Below are 22,606 nucleotides of genomic sequence, written 5' to 3' on the forward strand. Positions count from 1 at the left end.
CCCCGCAAAACATACTCACAACATTGCGAAATCGTGACACGCTTCCCAAATCGTGTCACGATTGTGATTTTCCTCACAATCACAAATTGAAGGCACTTTACAACATATTGGAAGGAGAGAATAGAGAAAACAAGAGACACCTATTTATAACCTGATAAATATAGAGAGAAAAAACAAGAGATAAACATAATTACCGATGAATGTAATAAAAAAACACGAAATAAATATTAAAAAGGGACAATATTTCTTTTGAAGAAAGCAAGGACAATATTTGTCACATATAAAGTCCCTTCAAAAATGTTTGTTACATTTTTTTTATATTTGACATTAAAAATTTATAAGAGAAATAATTTAGGAAAATCTTTCGATTATTTTCTCTTTTAGTTTTTATTTGTGTATATGCTGAAATATTTTTCATTTAAGTTTATAACGACTTAAATTTTTCTCATTTATTTATTTTTTGGCGTTTATTTCACCTAGAGATCAAATTCATTTCAATACTCACTTGAATAAAATCATTTGAATATTTCTCATTTATATTTAAACAATATGAGTAGTGTTAAATTGTGCCCTTAAGGCACATGATAAGAAACCAAAAAGAAGAAATATTCTCTAAAATTTTGTGCATTCAATTCATTAAAAATATAAAGATTAAATGTAATGCACACATTCCAATAAACTATTTCTATATAGGTCATGTTAACTTGTGCCCTTAGGGCACATGTTAAAATCCAAAAAAGAAACTTTGCATTGGAAAACATGATATTTTAATTTTCTAAAAGTTGACTACACGACTTTTGAATGCGTATATTTCTTTAAGGGTCATGTTAACTTGTGCCCTTAGGGCACAAATTAAGGAGCTTAAAAAGGAAATTAAAAATAAATTTTATATTAAAAGTATAACTTTTGCAACTTTTAAGGCATTGAATGCGCGAGTTCCAAGAAAAACTTTCTAAAAGAATCTTCTTAACTTACGCCCCAAGCGCATACAAGTTAACATTTCCCTTTCTTTAATGAAGCCTTAACATGTGCCCTTAGACAAGTTAACATTTGCCTTTCTATATTTGAATCATTATTCATTAACTTGTCTTTAAAGGACACAAGTTAACATTTCTCAATGGAATGCACAATGGAGTAGCGGTAACAAAAGGGGATAAATGCATTTACCTTACTGTGAGAGAGAGTAAAAAATTGTTCCAAGAAAATACCAAGATTGAATAATAACCGTCAGAACGCGGAAATATGAATAAGTTGAAAATAAGTTGAAATAGGCACTGAAGCGTCAGCGTCGGTTCCAAAACAACAACAACTCAGATAAGACTAGCTTTGGCGTAGCAGCGCCACCACACTCAGGCAAGTCCACCGTTTTTCTCACACTCCCATTTTCACCAATTTTTATCTTCCATTTTTACTCATCACTCTCAATTTCACTTCTCACCAATTTCATCTCCATTCACCACAACCAACACACAACTCTCTTTCTTTTGTTTTGTCTTTGCTCTCAATTTTCTTCATTTTATTCAGGAGTGAAAGAGTGGTATGTTTTAACTTGAATTTCTTTTTTGAGTGGTTTTTAACTCTGCAACGTTATTGGGTCAGTAAATCTGGTGAAAATCTTGGATCTTGGAAGGTTTTTTTGGCTTTAATCTCAAACCCTAATTTTGTTCTGTTGAGAATTAGGGTTTTGTATTTTTGTTGTTTTGATATGGAAACTGATGAAGGAATGGAAAATTCTGGTAACACTGAATGTGTTGAAGGAGTACGGTGTTTGAAACGGAAAGCCATTGATGATGGGTTGCCAATTTCCAGTGGAAATGGTGTTGTTGAAGAAGGTAGGCATTCAGAAAGTGAAGCTTTGAATGATGTGGCAGTGTTTGCGGATGGAAGTAGTGTTGCTGACGTGGCCGAGGTTTTGAAAAGTTTGAAAAATGGGGTGGGTGGAAATTGTGCTGCTGAAGAGGCTCGAGAATGGATAAGTGAAGCTGTGAATGATAAAACGGTGGTTGCAAATGGAAATTGTGTTGCCGAAGAAGCTCGAGAATTGATAAGCAAAGCTGTAAATGATGGGGCAGTGTTTTCCAATGGAAATAGTGTTGCTGATGTAGCTGAGGTTTTGAAAAGTTTGAGTAATGGGGTGAATGGAAATTGTGTTGCTGAAGAGGCTCGAGAATTGATAAGCGAAGCTGTGAATGATAGAACGGTGGTTGCAAATGGAAATTGTGTTACTGAAGAGGCTCGAGAATCGACAAGTGAAGCTGTGAATGATGGGGCGGTGACTGTGAATGGAAGTTGTGTTGCTAAAGAGGCTCGAGAATTGATAAGTGAAGCTGTGAATGATGGGGCGGTATTTTCGAATGGAAATGGTGTTAATGAAGAGGTTGGAGTCTTGAAAAGTGAAGCTTTGAATGATGGGGTGGTGTTTTCGAATGGAAATGGGGTTGCTGAAGTTCCTGTAGTTTTAAAAAGTGATGTTTTGAATAATGGGGTGAATGGAAATGGTGTTACTGAAGAGGCTGGAGTCTTGAAAAGTGAAGGCGTTAGCAATGGGGTGGCAAGTTCAGGTGGGTTTGATTCTGGTGATTGGGGCTCTGGTGGAGTGACGTGTCTTCGAACTTATAAGAGGCGAAAGTATGATATATCGAGTTCAAAAGGCAAAGCGCAGGAGGATTGTGGAAAACACGTGGAAACTGCGAGTCATATAGCAGACCAGGTTTGCTTTCCTGCTTTGTTTGTTTTTTTCAATATGTGTACACTGTACCTATGATTCCAAAATGGGTGATTGGAAGGAGGAAATATCAACCAGAAAAATGCTAATGTTTATTTAGAATTGAACGCGATTTATGCGTCAATTTGTTCTTCAACGTTCTTGATTTCTGGATGGTTTATAGAGTTGCTTATATTTATAAAGTTTCTTAATAAGCCCACTATTTCTGCTCTGAAGAGTAAGCTAGCTACATTTTGGTAACTTTAGGATCCTGCAAATTAAATTTGTGAACTTAGACAAAAATATTGTGAGAACTTCCACACGCAAAAATTAGGTTCATCAGTCTTTTATGTTATGTTTAATGTTTTCGTAACATTGATTCAGTGATGCACCTATGCAATTCTAGTTAACACGCAAATCCAGACCAAAGTACCTCGGATTTTAGATGCTAGGGAAATGAAATGATATACTTGATCTTATTGATCAGGGGCTATCTGTTGAAACTTCAATTGCAAGCTGGCACTAGTTTATTACTTTTGCTTTATTTATGTTGGGCAATGCCATGATAATATGCTCCGGTATCTATTCTGTTTTGATGGAAATTTATTCTGTGCTTAAATAGAGGCTAGTTGCAACTTGCAACCTATGTCCTGCATATTTAGAATGGTGGGAATGCAATTTACCTGGAAAAATTGATATTCCAATATGTAGAAATTTGGCTTTACGAGGGGCTATTTCTTTGTATTGTATAGGAAACACTGCATTTCTCTATGATTTTAATGATAATGACATGATATAACATTCAGGTTAAATCTTAAGCCATATTGATATGCATTGGGTGTTTAGTTTGAGCGTTGAGACACTGAAACTATGGGGAGAAGGGGGATTACATTTTTCTCCCTTTTCATCATAAGTACAATATTACTTCTTTTAATTTCATAAAAGTCCTGCTGATGGGGTTCAACTATATCACAAGACATTAACATTCTGTCTCTGGCAGATAGATGTTTTGCAGAACAATAAATAATGTTCCTAGTTATTTCTTAAGATCTGTATTTTTTTTAAAATTTAATTCCAGGTTGTGAAGGAACCCTTAGATGCAACTTTAGGCAATACTGCAGATGCTTGCGCCCATAGACATTGGGGAAATGTGGTACTAAAACAGTTATACCAGTCATTAGGCAATAGCAACGGTGGCATAAAGGGGTGCATAGGGGAAGCACTAATTCGACATCAAAGTTGTGCCACTACAGTTATGGTTGGTTCTTCTTCTAGAACTACCTGTAATGTACTTGACTTATCGTAAGCACTTTTGATTCCTTCAATTTTAAGTTCCAACTTACTTTGACAGCAGGGAACTTCTAAAATTGGCAAAGATGGACAAGAATTCTCTTCACAATTTGATCGTTTATCTCATAGAACACGGACTGAAGCTAATGGGCATGCAGATGTCATGCAAAATGGATCTTCTAGTGAACCACATGGCCATGGTGTGACTGAGATGTGTCAGCGTGTGCTCTGCAATTTATTAACCTCAGAAAAATTCAATTCATTATGCAAGGTTTTATTTGATAATTTCCAATCAACGAAGCCGGAAAGAATATTTGATTTTAGTGTCATAACCTTAAGGATGAAGCAGAAAGTCTATGAACAATCACCTGCACTTTTCTTGTCAGATATTCAACAGGTAGTTTTTAGCAGTCTCTTTATAATTAGACACTTTATTTATTCATATATGGTGGTTTGACACAAGTCAGATATCGCAGATGACTGAATCACAAAATTTGATGTCACTTTGAAGCTACTCTTAAGAGTTAAGAGTTAAGACTATTCTCCATAGTTTGTTTGATGATTTTGAGCATAAAATGTTTATTTCTTTTGACTATCTCTTCCTCAATGTTTAATGCTATTTATACAAATCTGTTGATTTAGTGTGCATCACTGCTAGTAGAAATCGTAATATGGTTCACTGGGTTATTTTAGTATTGTTTGAGGGTACTTCATAGCATGTTCCATGTTAGTTGCTGGTTCTTATTTTGTATGGCTATTCCTGATTTGTAATTTAGGTCTTTGGAAAGCTTCAAGATACATTTAAGGAAATTGTTGCTCTTTCTAATAGCCTTTCCAATTTATCAACAGATTCCTACTCTAAGCTGGTAAACAAATTCTTTGTCAAAACACTTAAGTTTCACAGTTTGTTCTCTGCTCCTATTTGCTTACCTTTGTCTAATCAACAATCTGCCATACCTTCAGGTTGGAATTTCAGTGCAGAGCACATTTGAAGATGAAAAACAAGTGGTAAGAGTTTTAGAATTTTGTTTTGATATTTCACGAGCTGATTTATGCAGGTATGAGATATGTTAAAATTTAGCTAATTTTTTTCCTCTAACAGTGCATCAATAGCAGCAGTCAGACACTGTTGTTTTGGTTTGGATATCGCGAGATAAAGTTTGTGTAGCTATGCGTACCATATGTATTGGAGATACATGCGTGTCCTTTCCTTTATTATACTGAGCAAATATGAAAATACACCATAAAAATGATTACATTTCTTCACTTCTGTTGTGTGCATGCTTTTCTTTTGAAATTTAAAGACATTTAAGGTGTGAAGAAGACATTACATAATACGTAGATTGCCATAGTCTATTACTGACCAGTTTCCATGCAAAATTGATCAAACGTGAATAGGCAATTAATTGTACAGGAAATCTTAGATATTTATTAATATCTTGTCCATTTAATATAGAATTAAGTTATCGATTCCCAAGCCTTAAGGATTTGCTTGAATAAGACAGGACAGGGACTTGTTTGGTTTTTAGATGTGTCTGACACTCCTATGTCCATGATGCAAATAATCTGTTGTACTGGGAAATGCCTGTCCATTTATGAGTATCAAATGCAGTTCATTTGATATGCTTAAGGCTTTGATTGAGATATTTAGTAAAATGAAAATGGGAATTATTTTGGTTTTGTCTTTGTTAATCAGTTCTTTTTACCAGGAATTGGACTCTCACATGAAACCAGAGCAAACGGAAGAATGTGCTGGTTGCAGTAGTTGTGGAGAAAGGGCAGATGGCACAGACTGTTTGGTCTGTGATTCATGTGAGAAGGTGTACCATTTGTCCTGTATTGAGCTTGCAGTTAATGAAATACCTCACAAAAGCTGGTATTGTGCTAATTGCACCAAAAGTGGCTTTGGTTCTCCGCATGAAAATTGTGTAGTATGTGCGAGGTTGAACGACACAAAGACGCCCAAGAAAATAATTGGTGATGAAAGCCTCCCTACAAATGAGGAAACACTTGATGAATTTGATGATAATTCAAATGACAGCTATGATGGGATTCAAATATCTACAGGTGGAAGAGAAAAAGCCAGTTGCAAAGTGTGTGGAAATGAAGTCGAAATCAAAGGTGAAAAAATAAGAATATGTGGTCACCCTTTTTGTCCAAGTAAATACTACCATGCAAGGTGTTTGACAAGCAAGCAATTAAATTCATATGGCTATTGGTGGTACTGCCCTTCTTGTATATGCCAAGTTTGTCTCACCGATCAAGATGATTCACAGATTGTCCTCTGTGATGGCTGCGATCATGCATATCACATCTATTGCATGAAGCCTCCACTGGATTCTATTCCACAAGGGAAATGGTTCTGCAGAAAATGTGATGCTGGAATCAAGGCAATATCCCAGGCAAAAAAAGCGTACGAGAGTAACAAGCTGAGAACCGGTGAATATGTTTCAAAGCCAAATGCTAATAACAACTGCAACAGTAAATTTGTAGAAGAATTGGAAAGTTGTGGTGGAATGGACATGCTTTTAACTGCGGCCAATTCTCTGAATTTTGAAGAGAATTTGGCCGAAAACCAGTTTGAGTAGAAGAGGACATGGGTTTTCTTGAAGGATTTGTGAGCATCCCGGTTATTGTTAGTAATGACTTTAACTTCGTTAACTGTTGATACCCAACTATTTTACATTTTGTGCATTTTTTGGATGACTGACATTTTGGTAGGTTGTATAACTTTGATAGATTTCCTGACTTTTGGATACATAACATAGAAAGACCGAACTATAGAGGGTAAAAAGCAAAAGGCATAATCAGTAATTGTTGCAAGTGCTATCTGCAAGAGCAAGTAGGTCAGATACTGTAGTATAATGTCGTTGATATGAAATTTAATTGGCTGCTTTGCTTGTTTCATGCAGTGTGTAGTATTTTGGTTTGGGATGTTATAGGCTAACATTTCTCTAAACTTGTTCAATTAATTTCATCTATGCTGAAAAAACAAAATATTAAGGAGTTTAAAATCAATCTTTCATTACCATTATCATTTCCGTATACAGACTGTTCTGCATTGCTGTCCTCTTTATTTATGTATTGTTTGGTTCGACAAGGGGAGGGAGGATTTTAATAGAGAGGAAGTGTATATTTTTCTTTTTCTTTTTCACTTTAGTTATTTAATGTTTTTCTCTTCAAATTTTCCTATTTTTAGAGGGGAACTGGAATTCGGTTAGGAGGAATTTCAAAACAATTAAATTTGAAATAACTCCTTCCCTCGAACCAAATTTATTCTAAGTGAACTCTTTGTAATTGCAGCAGCATGCGATCATGTATTTGAACTCTTTGTAATTGTATAAAAACCTTGAACTCGATGATGCATTGATAATCTGTCTTAGATAGGGTAGAAATTTCATGCTAACTTTTCTTTAGCAATTTTCGCTCCCTTGGACTGCATCATTGTCGCTGTCACATCCTATTGCATAAGAGAAAACACTCAGGAACCTAAAATGTTAAAAGAGAAATGCTAATGAGTAAATCATAATCAGAAAAGGGTGTAATTAGTATCAAATGCAATGAAAGTTTCATAACATCTTCCAACTTCAATACCAAACGTTCTGAAAATTCAATAAGAAAATGGATCTCTTAACCATCAGCGATGTCAATTAAGGTCCTCACCACAATCTTATGAAAACAAATATAGCAAAACAAATATCAATATGAAGGTTGAAAATGTAGGGGAAGGAATAAACCAAAGGGAAGGGGCATCAAACTCCCTCCCTGCTGACAGGATCCACTGCTGCGCCGTGCAGCTTTGCTCACTGTCAGCTGCGAACGAGAATTTCCTCACACTGTCAGTGTTTCACATCCACGTCAACTTGTCGATGCAGACATCGCATGCTGTGTGGAGATCTAGCTATTTGGGTTTTGACTGTGTCGTTGTGGAGGAAAGATCATTGTGGAAGAAGAGGGAATGTTCGAAAATGAGAAGATAATTCAGGCGCTTTTGTCAAAACAAAAAAAGTCAAATGCTAAAACGACTAACTATTGTTGTTTTTGTTTTTAACCCTCTATTTCTCCAGGAGAGCTGAGATTTCTCCACATTATTTGGTCATGCTCTTTTTTCACAGGAGAGAATATGCTCCCTTTAATACAATAAACAATGTACATTATTAATCCAATATATCGATGCACAACAACGCGAGGCTTGTATCAGGAACACAAATTGGCTTAATTGCAATTGCAACCCTTATATTTTGACACCCATAACTTCCAACACGAATTCGATCACATTTTCTCTATCACAACTCTCTCTTTATTTCTACCTATCTCATAGTGTTGATTGTTGAATATGTGTATGGGTGTACACAAATAATTTCCTGATTATTGCATTTGCATGAGTAAAACATGAGTATACTATTTTACTCAATGATTGCAATCCACTATTAAGATAACAATATTAAAAAATAAATTCAGAAAGATTATGTTTCATCAATGGTCGGTTTAACTGCCTCAAAAAAAAAAAAAAGATCAGTTTAATATATCAAGTTCTTAATATACACAGTCGCTCTATGAATAAATATATGGCTGCCATCCAAGTCCTTTCTACCGATACAATAAAGGCACCAAATTCAACAAATCAAAATATTCATTTGACTCCATAGGATCTCCAGTTCCTACTAGTTGCACGCACCAAAAAGGGTCTTCTTTATCACCATTCTCTAATGCCAAACCAAATTCAACATCTGAAACACTCTCTTTCCTCTCCCCTTGCCTTTTTCCCACCACTTCGTGTTCTGTCACATGCAACAATGCAGATGCGCTCTTTGTCCATGCCGAAAAAACATGTATAGCTATGGAAATTTAACAAACATTCATAAACTATAAGATTTAACCAACAGAAACATAGACTAATTTTGATACACATTTCAACTGATCTTGTGGGGCTGTAGCCGACCCAATAATCTTAAAAAATAAGTGAGGTCTAAAACAAGTTTTGTTATATGTGGCCTTTTTTTTTGTCTTCATATGATGCATTTTTGCTAATAAAATTTAATGAAAAATAATTTTTTTCTAGGAGGCCTTAAGAAACGGCTTTAGTGGCCTTACTCTTAGGTCGATCTTGTGGGCGGGGTCTATGCTACCTCATTTACTCCATCTACAATATGCTTATCATTTACAATCTTCTTATCACCATCATCCTTGTCAAGGTTTTCAATTATCACTACATCATCATCTCCAATTATCTCATTACCCGCAAAACGACCAAGCTCATTATACCTAACCATCATATGGATATATGTGGGCTCCCAAAGCCCTACATCATGGAAGGAATTGGACACCCCTCTTTCGGATATACTCGCAATATAAACTAAAAACATAGAAAAAAGTTTACCATCATAAAATGGCCGTCATTCACATGTTCAAGACACATGATTTGGTCTCTTTTAGATTATGCACCGTGTAAAGATAAAAAAGTTTCTGCCCTATTTTAATCGACAATAGAACCACAATAAATCCCTTACTCAAAATGAGGCTCTCTCTTAAATTTCATCAAATGGAGTACAAACTTAAAATTAAAAATAACAATAAAACACAAACAAACCATAAAAATTCCAAAACACAGTTTCTATGATGGCTTCCTTAGATTGGAGTTACTACTACATATTTATTGCAAACACCAAATATTACAAAGCAATGTTTAACAACTTATTGAAATAAGAAACCGGACGAGTATTACTAGCCGTAGCCTCCTCTATTTGTCTATTGATTAAATGAGAAACGATAACAACACTCACTTTTCAACACATCTTCTACACCGCGCAACAACACAGTCTCAATAACCACACCAGGACCAAACCCTAAGAAAACACCCCACTCCAACCCTTCACCAGTGGTCCCCTTCCCTTCAATCTTAGCCCTCTTCCTCATCTCATTCAATATAAAAATCACTGTTGAGCTCCACATGTTTCCATACTCCCTCAATACATTCCAACTTTCCTTCAACTTCCCTTCACTCAATCCAAGTTTCTCTTCAACCTTACTCAACACAAGTGGTCCACCTGGATGAACCACATAAAACAATTTGTTCCATTCAATATCTTCATCAAAACCAATTGAACAAAGTGCATCAGTCACACACTTCTTAACATTATTAGACACAATATTTGGAATCTCTTTGACAAAATGATAAACAAGTCGACCATTTTCAACAGGTATTTGCGCTCTGATTGAGTTCTGGGTATCAGGAACAGTTGTTTGTGAAGCTGAAACAATTTCAAAGAGTGGACGTTCAATAGTAGGATTAGGATCAGCACCAATGATCATAGCGGCAGCACCATCTGCGAAAAGAGCATGTCCTATAAGAACATCGGTAGCAGGAGCAAAATTATCGGTTGGTGTTTGAAACGAAGCTAACATGGTTTCTGAACAAACAGCAAGAACACGTGAACCGACATTATTCTCAGCCATGTCTTTGGCGATACGGAGGATGGTGCCACCGGCGTGGCAACCGTGACCAAATACTATGAGTCTGTTAACAGTTGGTTTGAGATTGAGAAGTCTGGCAAGGTGAGTATCTGGACCAGGAACGCTGCCGAAGCAAGAAGTTGTGCATAAGATGAGGTGTGTGATTTGTGATATGGATTGTCCCCATTCTTGTATGGCTTTCAATGATGCTTCTTTGGCTAGTTTTACTACCTCTTCTGTTGGTAGTTTTTCTAAGGGAAGAGATTCATACTTGCCATTTTCTGTGTTTTGTTTTAGAAATTCTTCTGTCAGGACAACATGTCGTTCCTCTATCTTTGTATTCTCACCTGCACACCAAGTGGCAAAGATTGGTTAGTTTGAATGAATATAAAAGAGTCCACAAAGTTGCTAAGGTGTGAGACATATATCTCATGTTCACTATTAAAATTGAATATAAGAAATGCATGCTCCATGGGCGTAAAACAAAAGGAAAATGTTTGATGGACGGTGTATATACATATTGCAAGAGAGAGATAGAAAATGTGATATGTTAAGAAAATGATAGTAGATATAAAATGAGAGGGAAATATTGAATGAATGTTCATGTACATTAGGTGTCTAAATATGTTCTAAACAAAATTGGTCAGGTTCTAATGTCTTTAGGATAAGGATATTATACAACTTATGAGATCAGTCGAACCAACTTAAAAAGTTATTGAACCGATCTTAAAAGTCACCAATAATAGTTAACTGCCGCTGAAATTAAAATGCTTTGGGTGCTAATTAATTGTTGCTGGTGTAGTGGATGAGCAATTTCATAAGTGAGAAGAGTAACTTTCAAAGTTGATAGCAACCAAAGATTGTTCCATCTAAAAATAGAACTCAAATTCTCCTGAATAGTTCGGCATTTGGTTAAAATTTTCTCTCTTAACTTTTGATGGAATCACATTAAACTTATTCAATACGTAGTATAAATATTTTAAATAGTGGTCAATAATGTGAACTATAATATATGAGACAAGATCAAATGAGATCAAGATATCACAATTAGTTTTACTCCAAATCTAATCCATTGGTTTCATTTAATCCAAATGCTTAAAACTATTAACAAAAAAATTCACTTGATTAAGAAAAATCTTCATGATTGTTCGCGTGAGTTTAACTCCGTTGTTAGGGACATTGCATCGAGTACAAAGTTTGAACCGCATTCTTCACTTACTTACCTTAAACAATGTGAATTTCTACCCACTACACTTGATAAAAAAATTCCTTATGATCATAAATTTATAATCAATCATTCCTTTTTTGTTTTCCAAAATTTATTTGTCTGCCATTTTTGTGTGTGTTAACCTTCCGGTTTCTAGGAGAAAACCCTAATAACCCGAGTTCGACCTGGAGATAAGTAAAGTCTAATCAATAATTGTTACACCTATAAATCAAATTCGGGTTCTCTCGAACAATTTGTCATTGAAAAAGTTCATTAACCACCTGAACCCGTTAATTGGTTTTCTTTGCCTTTCTTTCATGCTCATTTTTTTATATAATTAATAAATGCATTTTTGGTAATCCTATTTACAAATATAGGCACCAAGACGCTGAATTTTAAAATAGGGATACCAAAATTTCATAAAACTAAAAATAAAGGTATCAAAAGTGCATTTAAACTAAAAATAAATTGTATTAAAAGTCCAAACATTCTATCAAAACACCCAAATGATTGTTGCATTGTTGGTGCTAATTGGAAAAATTTCCCTTGGTCTATCTCAAACAGCCATGAGTATGAGTTTTTTTACGAACCAGTGGTTTATCATGCTTATCATGGTGATCAGTGAATAAAATAGGGGAAAATGTATATATAGATGTAAGAAAAGAAACATACATATGCGTTTGAACTTTAGCTTCAAGCGTTGTAGATGCTCATCATCACTATCAATGTTGACATCCTTGAAGTAGAAGTCAGGATAATCTGCCTGAAGGATGACATTGGGTGGATTTGCTGTGCCAATGGCTAGAACTGTGGCCACACCTTTGCCTCGTAGTGCCATTTGGATACTAATATTCTCGTTGAAGAATTTTACTTTTGAGTCCAAATCCAATTATATATATATATATATATATATATATATAGGGTTTTGTTACAAGCCACCCTTTGGTGGTGTCTTTTAACAAGTCACACCTTAAGGTGTGATTTTCACTTTTTAGTTATAACTTTGCTAAAAGACACCTTCATAAAAGTAAGTTGGTGTCTTTTCGCAAATGCTCATAGAGTAACTTGATAAAAGACACCTTCATAAAAGGTGTCTTCTATCATAACCCATATATATATATATAGAAATGCTAACTAGTGCCTTAAAGACACTAGTTAAAAAGATTAATATAGAAATTATACATTAGAAATTAGTGAAAAGTGGATGTTTAACTTTATGAAAGTTAAAAAGTTGTTGATTTTAATGAAATTTTTTATTTTTGACATCCTTAATCATTGTCCTTAGGGCACCGATTAGCAAAACTCGTATATATAGGCAAAATCACCAACCTACCTCAACCAATAACAAAATCTGGCACACAAACCAAAAATAAAAATGATTAAAAAAAAATCAATCTGTACACTTTACGGTATTAAAATACGGTGTGGGACAACCATTATGTTGTTCATTTATCATTTCCATTGTATATATAAGGGCAAAATCATCAACCTGCCTCAACCAATAACAAAATTTGGCACACAACCCAAGAAAATAAAAAAGATTAAAAAAAATCAATTTGTACACTTTAGCGTATTAAAACACGGTGTGGGACAACCATTAGGTTGTTCATTTATCATTTCCCCTTTCTTTTTACTCACGACTTTGGCATCTTTTGCCAAATAAGCTCTATGTTTTCATCTTAAATCTAATCATGAGGAAAAATCAATTGGAAGAGTCAAGCTTCGTTGCCAAACAAATAGATTCAATTAAAAAAGGGAAATGCTAACTTGTGTCCTTAGGGCACATGTTAAAGAACCTAAAGTAGAAATTTTGTCTAAGAAATTGTGTCAATTTATTCTTTTAGAGATTGAAAATTAATGTTTTGTAATAAATATTTATCATTTGTGGAATCCTTAACATGTGCTCTAAGGGCATAAGTTAGCATGGCCCTTAAAAAAATGCAACATAATTTTAAATGCACAGTAAATGTATTTTGTCGGCTTAACATAGGACATATGCTATTTTCCATTGTAACTTGATACCAAATTCAAAAGGAAAATGATAAATGAACAACCTAATGGTTGTCCCACACCGTATTTTAATATGGTAAAGTGTACAAATTGATATTTTTAATCATTTTTATTTTCTTGGGTTGCATGCCGGCCTTAATTGATCAATGTAAGAGACATAACGGTGTGAGGAAAGTTGTTGGCATTTGGATGTCAATATAACACTACTCAAAGAAAGTGCAATTGTTAGAACTGGTGCGGTAATAACTACTAAGGTTTTGTAGGACAATTTAATATCTTGGTTAAATTTGATTTAATCGTACACTATTTAATTGAACCCTCCCTATAAAATCCTCATTAGATGTTAGATACACTAGACCGTTTACCCGTGCTACCGCACGGGTCATTTACATTGAAAAATAATATATGAAAATAAATGTGATGGACTTCATGGAGTTACTATTAACATCAATAGAGAAAAAATGAAGCTTGCAAGAAAAAAATTAGTTTGAGTTTTGCGATAATAGTTGTTTGAGAAATATTTTACCAAGACATACATGACCAAACATAAAAGATAGTCACATATATTAGGACCAGTCTCCCTTGAAGAAAAAAATATTAGGACCGGTCTTGTGAAATAAGTTTAGATTCACTTGTGACAAATTAAAACATTAGTTTCACAAATTTGTTACACCATAACATCAATAGAGAAAAAATGAAGCTTGCAAGAAGTTGCATATAATGAATGCATTGTTCAATGGCCAATAATAGCATGACTAATGTATTCTCGGACAGCCACTCCACCGTGAGGCAACTTTGTCAATTTTTCTTTGTCTTTCTCTCGGATCATATGAACTATGCTTATGACCGACTTTGTTATTCAAAAACTTAACTTATAATCAAATATGGTTTGACATCTTTCTTTTTTATAATAGAATATGTGATTCACACCTGAAAATTCCAAAAAAAAAAAAAACTACAATTGTTCAATTACCTATGTCATATAATTAAATTTAGGAATGTAAAAAAAGTCAATATATTCTCGGTCATTTTATTCCACTGTTTTTTTTTTGTCGTCATACCATCTCCCTATTTTTGTTACTTAGTAGCTTTCTTATTTTGATTATATGGGTTTTTTTTATTTTTCCTGCTAGAGTATATTCTTGTATATCTTTATCTCTTAATCGGGTACATCTTGTGTTTGGATTTGAGTTCTTTTAAAATATATTTGATGATTAAAAAACAACTTGTGAGTAGCAATATATATATATATATATAGAGAGAGAGAGAGAGAGAGAGAGAGAGAGAGAGAGATCCACATGCAAAAATTTATGTTAGATTAATATAAGTTGTCGTCACTATTATTTGGGAACATCTTGTGCTTGGATCGGAGTTCTTTAAATACATCTTTGCCAATTTTTAAAAAATACAAAATGTGATTCCTCTTGTAGATGGCGCAATATATATAAATAAAGAAATCCGCATGTAACGATTTATGTTAGACTAATATAAGTTGTCATCACTCAATTAACTTCAGAATAAGTAGAAAATTATGTTACATGATAAATCCACTTGCAACGAATTATGTTAAGATTAACATAAGTTGTCATCGCTCAATTCAATTCATAAGAAGTAGGAAATTACATTACTTGACCATGAGATTATTTTGGTACAAATCTAAATGCATTCTACTTTGATTTCCTATTTATTTCCTTTGTGGCCTTCATGTGTATTGAGTTGGAGTTCTTAGAATCATAGAGAAAAATATTAGAAATAAACACTTGAAACAACTAAGAAATTTCTTAATTTCTTAAACAACATCATATTCATATAAGAGAATAAACTGAGCAATACAAATGAAAGAGGATAAGTATAGATAATTACATAACCTAACCATATGGTCAATTTAAGAGGAACAACCAATACCTTCTCATCAATTAGCATATTAGAGAAATCATCCACAAAGGTATGCGTACCTTTGTTTTTAACTACTCCCACTGTGAAAGTAAAGATTATACAATAAGATTAGAACACTTGAATAACATGGTTAAAAAAAAACGTAGAAAATAGCTTACTTTGTGTCATTGACATCAACAACAAACCTGGTGGTAAAGCCAAACGATCGGGAGGAAAATGATCAAATGCAACATATAATGAGTAAAAAAGGAATATGAGAGATTAGTGTTGGTTATATACGTGAAAGGGAAATAAGGGAATTAAGATGATTTAAAGCATAACATTTTTTTAGGTTTTACGTGGAGGAATGTAAAGGGACACATCCTATAGTGATGGTATAAAAATAAAAGGAGTTACAATAATTAATTTTTGTTTTGGTACAAACAATAATTAATTGTTATTTACATATGAATAGGAATGTAACCGACCGTTTATTTTTTTTATTTTTTTAAATGAATGAGTTAGCACTACTTGTAGATGAATAAATCGTACAAAAAAAACAGCCAGATGTAGTTGAAAGATGTAAGAATAGATAGTGGAAAGTTACAAAGCTCAAATGGTGAGTTACATAATAAATATAAGAATTAATATATGTAAATGGAAATATTTAGTAAATAGATGAGTTACAAAATCATGTGGACCTTCCTTCAAAAAAAATAAATCATGTGGACCAATAACAACAAAGCATCTTTGGCGCCAAAGAGTAGTAGAATTAGGGTTGGCAATTTTTCTTAACATTGTTATTAGTATTAGAAATAAATTAGATTAGATGCCCAACAAAACTTAGAGAGTATTGTTTTATTTTCTTTTAACAAAAGAAAGAAGAAATAAGGAAATTAATCAAGTTTCTTTTCTATTTTTTTTTATTATCAATTCATTCACCATTTCTCAATGAGTTCTTTGTCCAACCACCGCGTTAGCTGTAATTTCGACAAGCTCAATTAATGCGATCAATGCGAGTTGACTTTTGTTCTTTCAAGGATTAAAAATGTTATCTCTAGCATGAAGATTTCGACATGGTCTGGGACCTAGCATTTGGAAGAGTTCAAAAGCTTTGAAGTTCAACAAGAGGTAATTCGGAGAGAAGATTGGTCGAAGCCGAGAAGTTGCGTCGAAAGGAAGAGAATTCAAATTCGAAAGTAGTAGTTTCTTACTAAGACGTGGGGGACATGCGGTTTCTAGTCGAGGAAGTGCATATCATGGTAGTTTTAGTTTGGGCGGTTTATTTTCATTATGTATAAATAATAGTTTTTCATTATGAAAAACTGGTCGCAAATCATTTATAGAATTCTAGCGGTCGAAGTGCCGGCGTCTAGAGAAAAGAGTCATACGGAATGTATGTAAAGGCGATTTGTCGAACCACTTTTACATTTAAATGCAATGCAATTTAACCTTTCTATAGGTTTACGCGTTTTAAACTTTTAGTCATTTTTACTTGCATTTCTCTTTAATTCTTTTTCGTCAAAAGACATTTGCTTTCATACAAAAAACCGTTGTATTCATAAAGCAACTTATAAATGATGAACACTCATGCATTTTACGGAAAAAAATTGCACAACATGTCCTAGGATTTTCTAGTTTGATCCTGCTTGTAATAATCAAAACTAGACTTGTAGTTTATCAAAAACATCGTAGATAAATTGGCACGTCCAATGGGACCCTGTTTGTGCAATTTTTCAAAAAAATTTTGGAAGAAACATCCATAACTTTTCAAATATTTTTTAAGTGAACTTGTGAAAATATTTCTAGAAAAAATTATAACTCGCTTTTGGTAAACTTTTTTTTACGGAAAGATATTTGTCTGTGCATGCATTTAAGAAGTGGTAAGGCTTTGAAAGAAATGGCTTGACCCACCAATAGTGACACTTCTAAGTCATTACAATCATCATAGTCTTCTTCACAAGCACAATCTACACGGGCATCTGCCCCTACGGTGGGTGCCAATGTGTCAACTTCCATGGGGCAACCATGACAATGCCAATTTCGACGAAATTGGAGTAACCGCTCCTCTAAGCTGCTTCGACAACTGCTTCTCCAATGACACAACCAAAAATAGGGATATTTGTGCCTCCACTCACTTCTTGGTATCCCTGTGTCTACTAGTATTCCTAAGTCTCCTCATCCTAAAGTTAGGGCTAGACTCGACGGTAGGTTTATAACCGTGCAAAACCTTTCTAGAGAACAACCTTATGGTATGCCAACTTCTATGATGGCAAATTTGCATAATATTGCGTCCACGTTCGCGGACCATGCAAACTCTTTCACATCATATAATACACATAGCCCTTCAAGTTCCGGTATTTTTGATCGAAATGCTCCACCGACCTTAACTATAGAATCCATGATTTCCTTGAGACAACAAATGGATGAGAGTAATCATGTGATGGTTAACATGCATGTTAACACAATGAATTGGTACAGTTTTTAATCCTTTTATTCAAAACACAAACCAAAGTTACCAAGCTTTAGCCACCCAAATGGGAAGAATAGCAAATTTCTTTGCCCCTCCACAACTTGTTCATTAACAAATTGAATGATAAATTCAAGTGTTCAAATTAATTCTAGAATCAAAAGCTCCAATTTATAGTTGGCGGTAGAATCAATTCTAGTTCGTAACAACTAAACTAGAATTTTTTAGCAAAAAAACAAATAGTGAGGAAAAATAAATAAAAAGCTGAGGGAATATTTTTTTTTGGCCACATCATGATGAAATCCACAAGGCAAGATTCACTAGCACGTCAACGCCTCTTGTGTGGGTTACTAGATGACCAAAATAAAAAGAATCTCAAATTATAGGGGAACAATATGTGTTTTTATTTTTTACATGAGTTATTTTCCGACTTCGTGTATATTAGAGGAGATATATCAATAATTAACCCATTTCGAATTACATGATCCAAAATCACCCAAACTCCAGCAAACTAAAAAAAAAAAACATGTATAGCTTTGCAAATTTAACAAACATTCATAAACTACAAGATTTGACCAACAAAAACATAGGCAAGTTTTGATACACATTTCAACTAATCTTGTGGGACCATAGCCGACAAAATAATCTTAAAAAATAAGGGAGACCTAAAACAAGTTTTGATACATGTGGCATTTTTTTTGTCTTCATATAATGCGTTTTCGCTAATAAATCTTAATGAAAAATAAATTTTTTTGCTTGGAGTTTGACCCTCATAATTTGAACATTGGGGTGTCTCAAGTAGCAATTCTGTTATTGTCCATAAAATGAAACAAATTCTCTATCTTTATCTTAGTATAAAAACGACAAAAAAAAGTATAAAAACAACAAAAAAAAAGTAGGTAGAAATGGAAAACTTTCTTTTTTTTGAACAATAATGGAAAACTTTCTTTATTATAGATACCACACACAAAAGTAAACAATACATAAACATGCATCCAAATTAAGCTATACGATTAGACAGTAATGAAAACTTAGGCATACAATCAGTTATACATGATTTTGTTTTATTCTTTAAATTACTCAATAGTATAAATATATATATATATGATGAGTGTTACTCCACTCCATGCATCATAGTACGTAAAAGTTTTAGTGACAATGGTGTATGTTGGCGCTATGCAAAGCAATGGTTTCCATGGTCAAGCCAGGACCAAATCCAAACAAAACACCCCATTTTAGTCCTTCACCAGTTGTTGTTTTCCCCTCTTCCATAGACCTTCTTCTCATCTCATCCAATATAAATATCACACAAGCACTTGACATGTTTCCATACTCACTCAAAACATGTTTAGTTGCATTTAGTTTATCTGAATTCAACCCAACCGTTTCTTCAATCCTCTTAATTATTGCAGGACCACCAGGGTGTGTTACCCAAAACAAAGAATTCCAATCAGTAATTCCCAATGGGTGAAAAGTTTCTTCTAGACTCTTCTCAATATTCTCACCAATCAAACTTGGAACATTATCTTTCAAATGAAAAGTGAGTCCCACTTCACGCAAGTGTCCTTCAATAGCACCTTCAAAAGAAAGTAAAAAAAAAACTAACAATTACTAACGATATTAATATTTTACTCCCTCCGTTTTAAAATGAGTGTCGTTTTAGCCATAAAAAATTGTTTCAAAATGAATGTTACTTTCGGTTTCAAATGCAATAATAACTTTTTCTTTTCAATTGTACCCTTCAATTAATACTATGTTACACTACTTCCAAAGTATTATTTTTTCTTTAATGAAAAACAAACCAATAGTTGATTAGGATAATTTGGTAAAATTGCTATGACATTTGACTACTTTATTCCATTCCTTAATATATGTGTAATTGGCTAAAGCGACACTCATTTTGAAACGGAGAGAGTATGTTTTAAAAAATAAAGGGTTAATTTTAGTCCCTATAAATATTCACAGTTTTGTTTTTAGTCCCTACAAAATAAAATCACACTTTTTAGTCCCTGTGACATTTTCCTTAAGCATTTTAGGGACCAAAAATGTTGATGGAAATTTTTTATAGGGACTAAAAATGCTGACGGAAAATTTTATAGGGACTAAAAACAATAACGGAAAATTTTGTAGGGACTAAAAGCTGTGATTTATTTTTATAAGGACTAAAAACAAAAGCTGAGATATTTATAGGGACCAAAAACTTAATTAACCTAAAAATAAATTTGTACACAAAACTAGGTGTGTGCCATTCAAAAAGGCCTAGCGGTGCAGCTTGTTGACCGCTTGCCTTCTATTCAAGTGTAAATAATGGTTTATATCTATGAAGCACGGACACTCTTCGGATTAAGCGTGTCCCGGTGTCGGATACATATTGTACCCGACACCGACACTTGTAATTACAGCGAATTATATGATTTTTTTTAAATTATTAGTTGTGTCGGTGTGTCGGTGTCCGTGTCGTGTCCAATGTCCGTGTCCGAATTCGTGCTTCATAGGTTTATATATAATATACTAATTTGTACCTTCAGAGTTTGGTAGAATTGTTTCTGAAGCAGAAACAAGATGAAATAACGGACGTTCAAGTGTTGTGTCTGGATTTGATCCAACGATCACAGATGAAGCACCGTCACCAAAAAGTGCTTGTCCAACTAAAGAATCCAAGTGTGCCTCATTGGGCCCACGAAAAGTAACAACAGTTATTTCAGAACACACAACGAGGACACGTGCACCAACATTATTCTCAGCAAGATCCTTGGCAAGACGAAGAACGGTTCCACCAGCATAACAACCTTGGTGGTATAACATGAACCTTTTTGTGGATGGGTTTAGATTCAAGAGTTTAATGAGTTGATAATCAGCACCTGGCATGTCAACACCAGAAGTTGAACAAAATATGAGATGAGTTATCTCTGATTTTGGTCTTCCCCATTCTTCTATGGCTTTTAATGCTGCTTTTTCACCTAGCTTTGGCACTTCTTCAACTAATATGTCTTGGCGTGCATCGAGGGATGGTTCTTCGTAAGTGGATATGTTGGGGTGTTCTTTCGAATTTCTTCGGTTAAGTGTATGTAACGTTTCTTTATCATTGACTTCTCACCTATTCAACCAATAAAGAAAAATATGTATTAGTCAACTAATTAAAGAATTAGCTTTACTATAAACTATAAAAAAAATACAACAATTTAGTGATGAATTTCAAGTAGGATTTTACATTCTTTTTCTTCATCACAATTTGTTCACATATTCTTTTGTTAAAAAAAAAATAAGAAGCATGTCTTCATATAAAACATTGACATTGAGTCAAAAACAATAAAATACTGTTATGGTGTAATATAAAAAAGTAATGGACATGACAACTAAATGGAAATCATATTGCATGAAAGCATGCATGAATTGGTACGTGCATGACCGCATCACCGCATGCATGTATATGTGCACTTTTGGGGTATGGCAATATCACTATTGTAATACAACAATTAAATAAAAAAGTTCAATTAATTAAAAGATAAAGATATACACTGTTAATATATGATTTTAGTGGATTTGTATTATTAGTCTTAAATATATTGGCAAAGAGTGTATATAGATAGAATAATAATAATGCCTATGCATGAGCTTACATATACGCTTCAATTTGGCCTTGAGTTGAGTCATGTGGTCGCTTTTGGTAACTCGAAAGTAATAATCAGTAAAATCAGATTGGTAAATGCAATTGACTGGAGTTGCAGTACCAATGGCTAGTATTGTGGCTGGACCACGAGCTCTTTGGGACTCTCTTATTTCATCTAAGTATGCCATTTTACTGAGGAGTGGGGGTTTGAAAAGATCAATAATACAAACAAAGAAATATTGAGAAATGCAATATTGAAGATGTTCCAATGAGTATCTATTTATAGAGACATAATTTGACTTAAGTGGTTGTTGGCCACCACGTGCTCCATGGGGAGGTTTCCATGCATTATATTTTCCATCCTTACAATTTCCATGCATTTTACAACCTTCTGAGGGGATGTGGGTAGGCTTAATAGCGATTTTTCGCCCTAACTTTCGAAGTTGCGATTTTGACTCTTTAAGAAGAAAAAAACTACAAAACCGCCCCTTTAAGTTTTGTAAGCGTAGCAGTTTGGCCCCCCAAGACAAAAAAAAATAAAATAAAAAAATAACATGTGGCACTTCACTTAGCGTCGGCGTAGACCGAGTCAAAATTGACCTTTGGGGCCAAAAGCTGCCACATGTGCAAAATTTAAGGGGCAGTTTTGTAGTTTTTTTCTTAGGGGGCCAAAATCGCAACTTTGGAAAAGTTAGAGGGTTAAAACTGCTATTAAGCCTTTAAAAAATTAAAATGAGTATAATCGAACATATGTTAAAGTCTTTATTTTAAGCTTGATATGATCTTTTTAAAAGTATGTTGTCCATCCCATTAGCATTTTAGAAAAGATTATTTTGTGTTATAGTTTTTAAAATAACATTTGGCTCACTTCTTAAAAGGCTATTGGGCTAATAAATAGTATGCATTTTATTTTAATACTTTATTTATTTTATATTATTACTTAGTGGAATGATTATTATTAAATATAATACTTCAATTGCATTATTT

General features: G+C 33.9%; 3 protein-coding genes across 4 annotated transcripts; 1 reads left to right on the top strand and 2 right to left on the bottom strand.

The window, feature by feature from the left end:
- Positions 1-1,296: 1,296 nt before the first annotated feature.
- On the top strand, positions 1,297-6,901 carry LOC146941162 (RING/FYVE/PHD-type zinc finger family protein). 2 transcript variants are annotated; one of them, XM_085754935.1, is made up of 6 exons: positions 1,297-2,710; positions 3,783-3,962; positions 4,056-4,391; positions 4,771-4,860; positions 4,958-5,002; positions 5,704-6,901. In XM_085754935.1, the coding sequence occupies exons 1-6, from the start codon at positions 1,706-1,708 to the stop codon at positions 6,580-6,582; spliced, it is 2,535 nt and encodes an 844-aa protein (XP_085611061.1). In that variant the 5' UTR covers positions 1,297-1,705; the 3' UTR covers positions 6,583-6,901. The 2 variants fall into 2 exon arrangements, with proteins under 2 accessions (XP_085611061.1, XP_085611062.1); XM_085754936.1 differs by having other exon boundaries at positions 4,059-4,391.
- A 2,599-nt stretch (positions 6,902-9,500) lies between these two features.
- On the bottom strand, positions 9,501-12,536 carry LOC146941163 (chalcone synthase-like). Its single transcript, XM_085758000.1, has 2 exons — positions 12,327-12,536; positions 9,501-10,794 (listed from the first exon to the last, which is right to left on the bottom strand). Exons 1-2 carry the CDS (start codon positions 12,490-12,492, stop codon positions 9,743-9,745), a joined length of 1,218 nt encoding a protein of 405 aa, XP_085614126.1. The 5' UTR covers positions 12,493-12,536; the 3' UTR covers positions 9,501-9,742.
- Positions 12,537-18,904: 6,368 nt separating this feature from the next.
- On the bottom strand, positions 18,905-21,864 carry LOC146941164 (chalcone synthase-like). Its single transcript, XM_085754948.1, has 3 exons — positions 21,630-21,864; positions 20,532-21,106; positions 18,905-19,586 (listed from the first exon to the last, which is right to left on the bottom strand). The coding sequence occupies exons 2-3, from the start codon at positions 20,875-20,877 to the stop codon at positions 19,159-19,161; spliced, it is 774 nt and encodes a 257-aa protein (XP_085611074.1). The 5' UTR covers positions 20,878-21,106; positions 21,630-21,864; the 3' UTR covers positions 18,905-19,158.
- Between the last annotated feature and the right edge of the window lie 742 nt (positions 21,865-22,606).

Source organism: Medicago sativa, chromosome 3 (genome assembly GCF_051527215.1).
Source record: "Medicago sativa cultivar Bolivia chromosome 3, Bolivia_mono, whole genome shotgun sequence".
Taxonomy (NCBI): domain Eukaryota; kingdom Viridiplantae; phylum Streptophyta; class Magnoliopsida; order Fabales; family Fabaceae; genus Medicago; species Medicago sativa.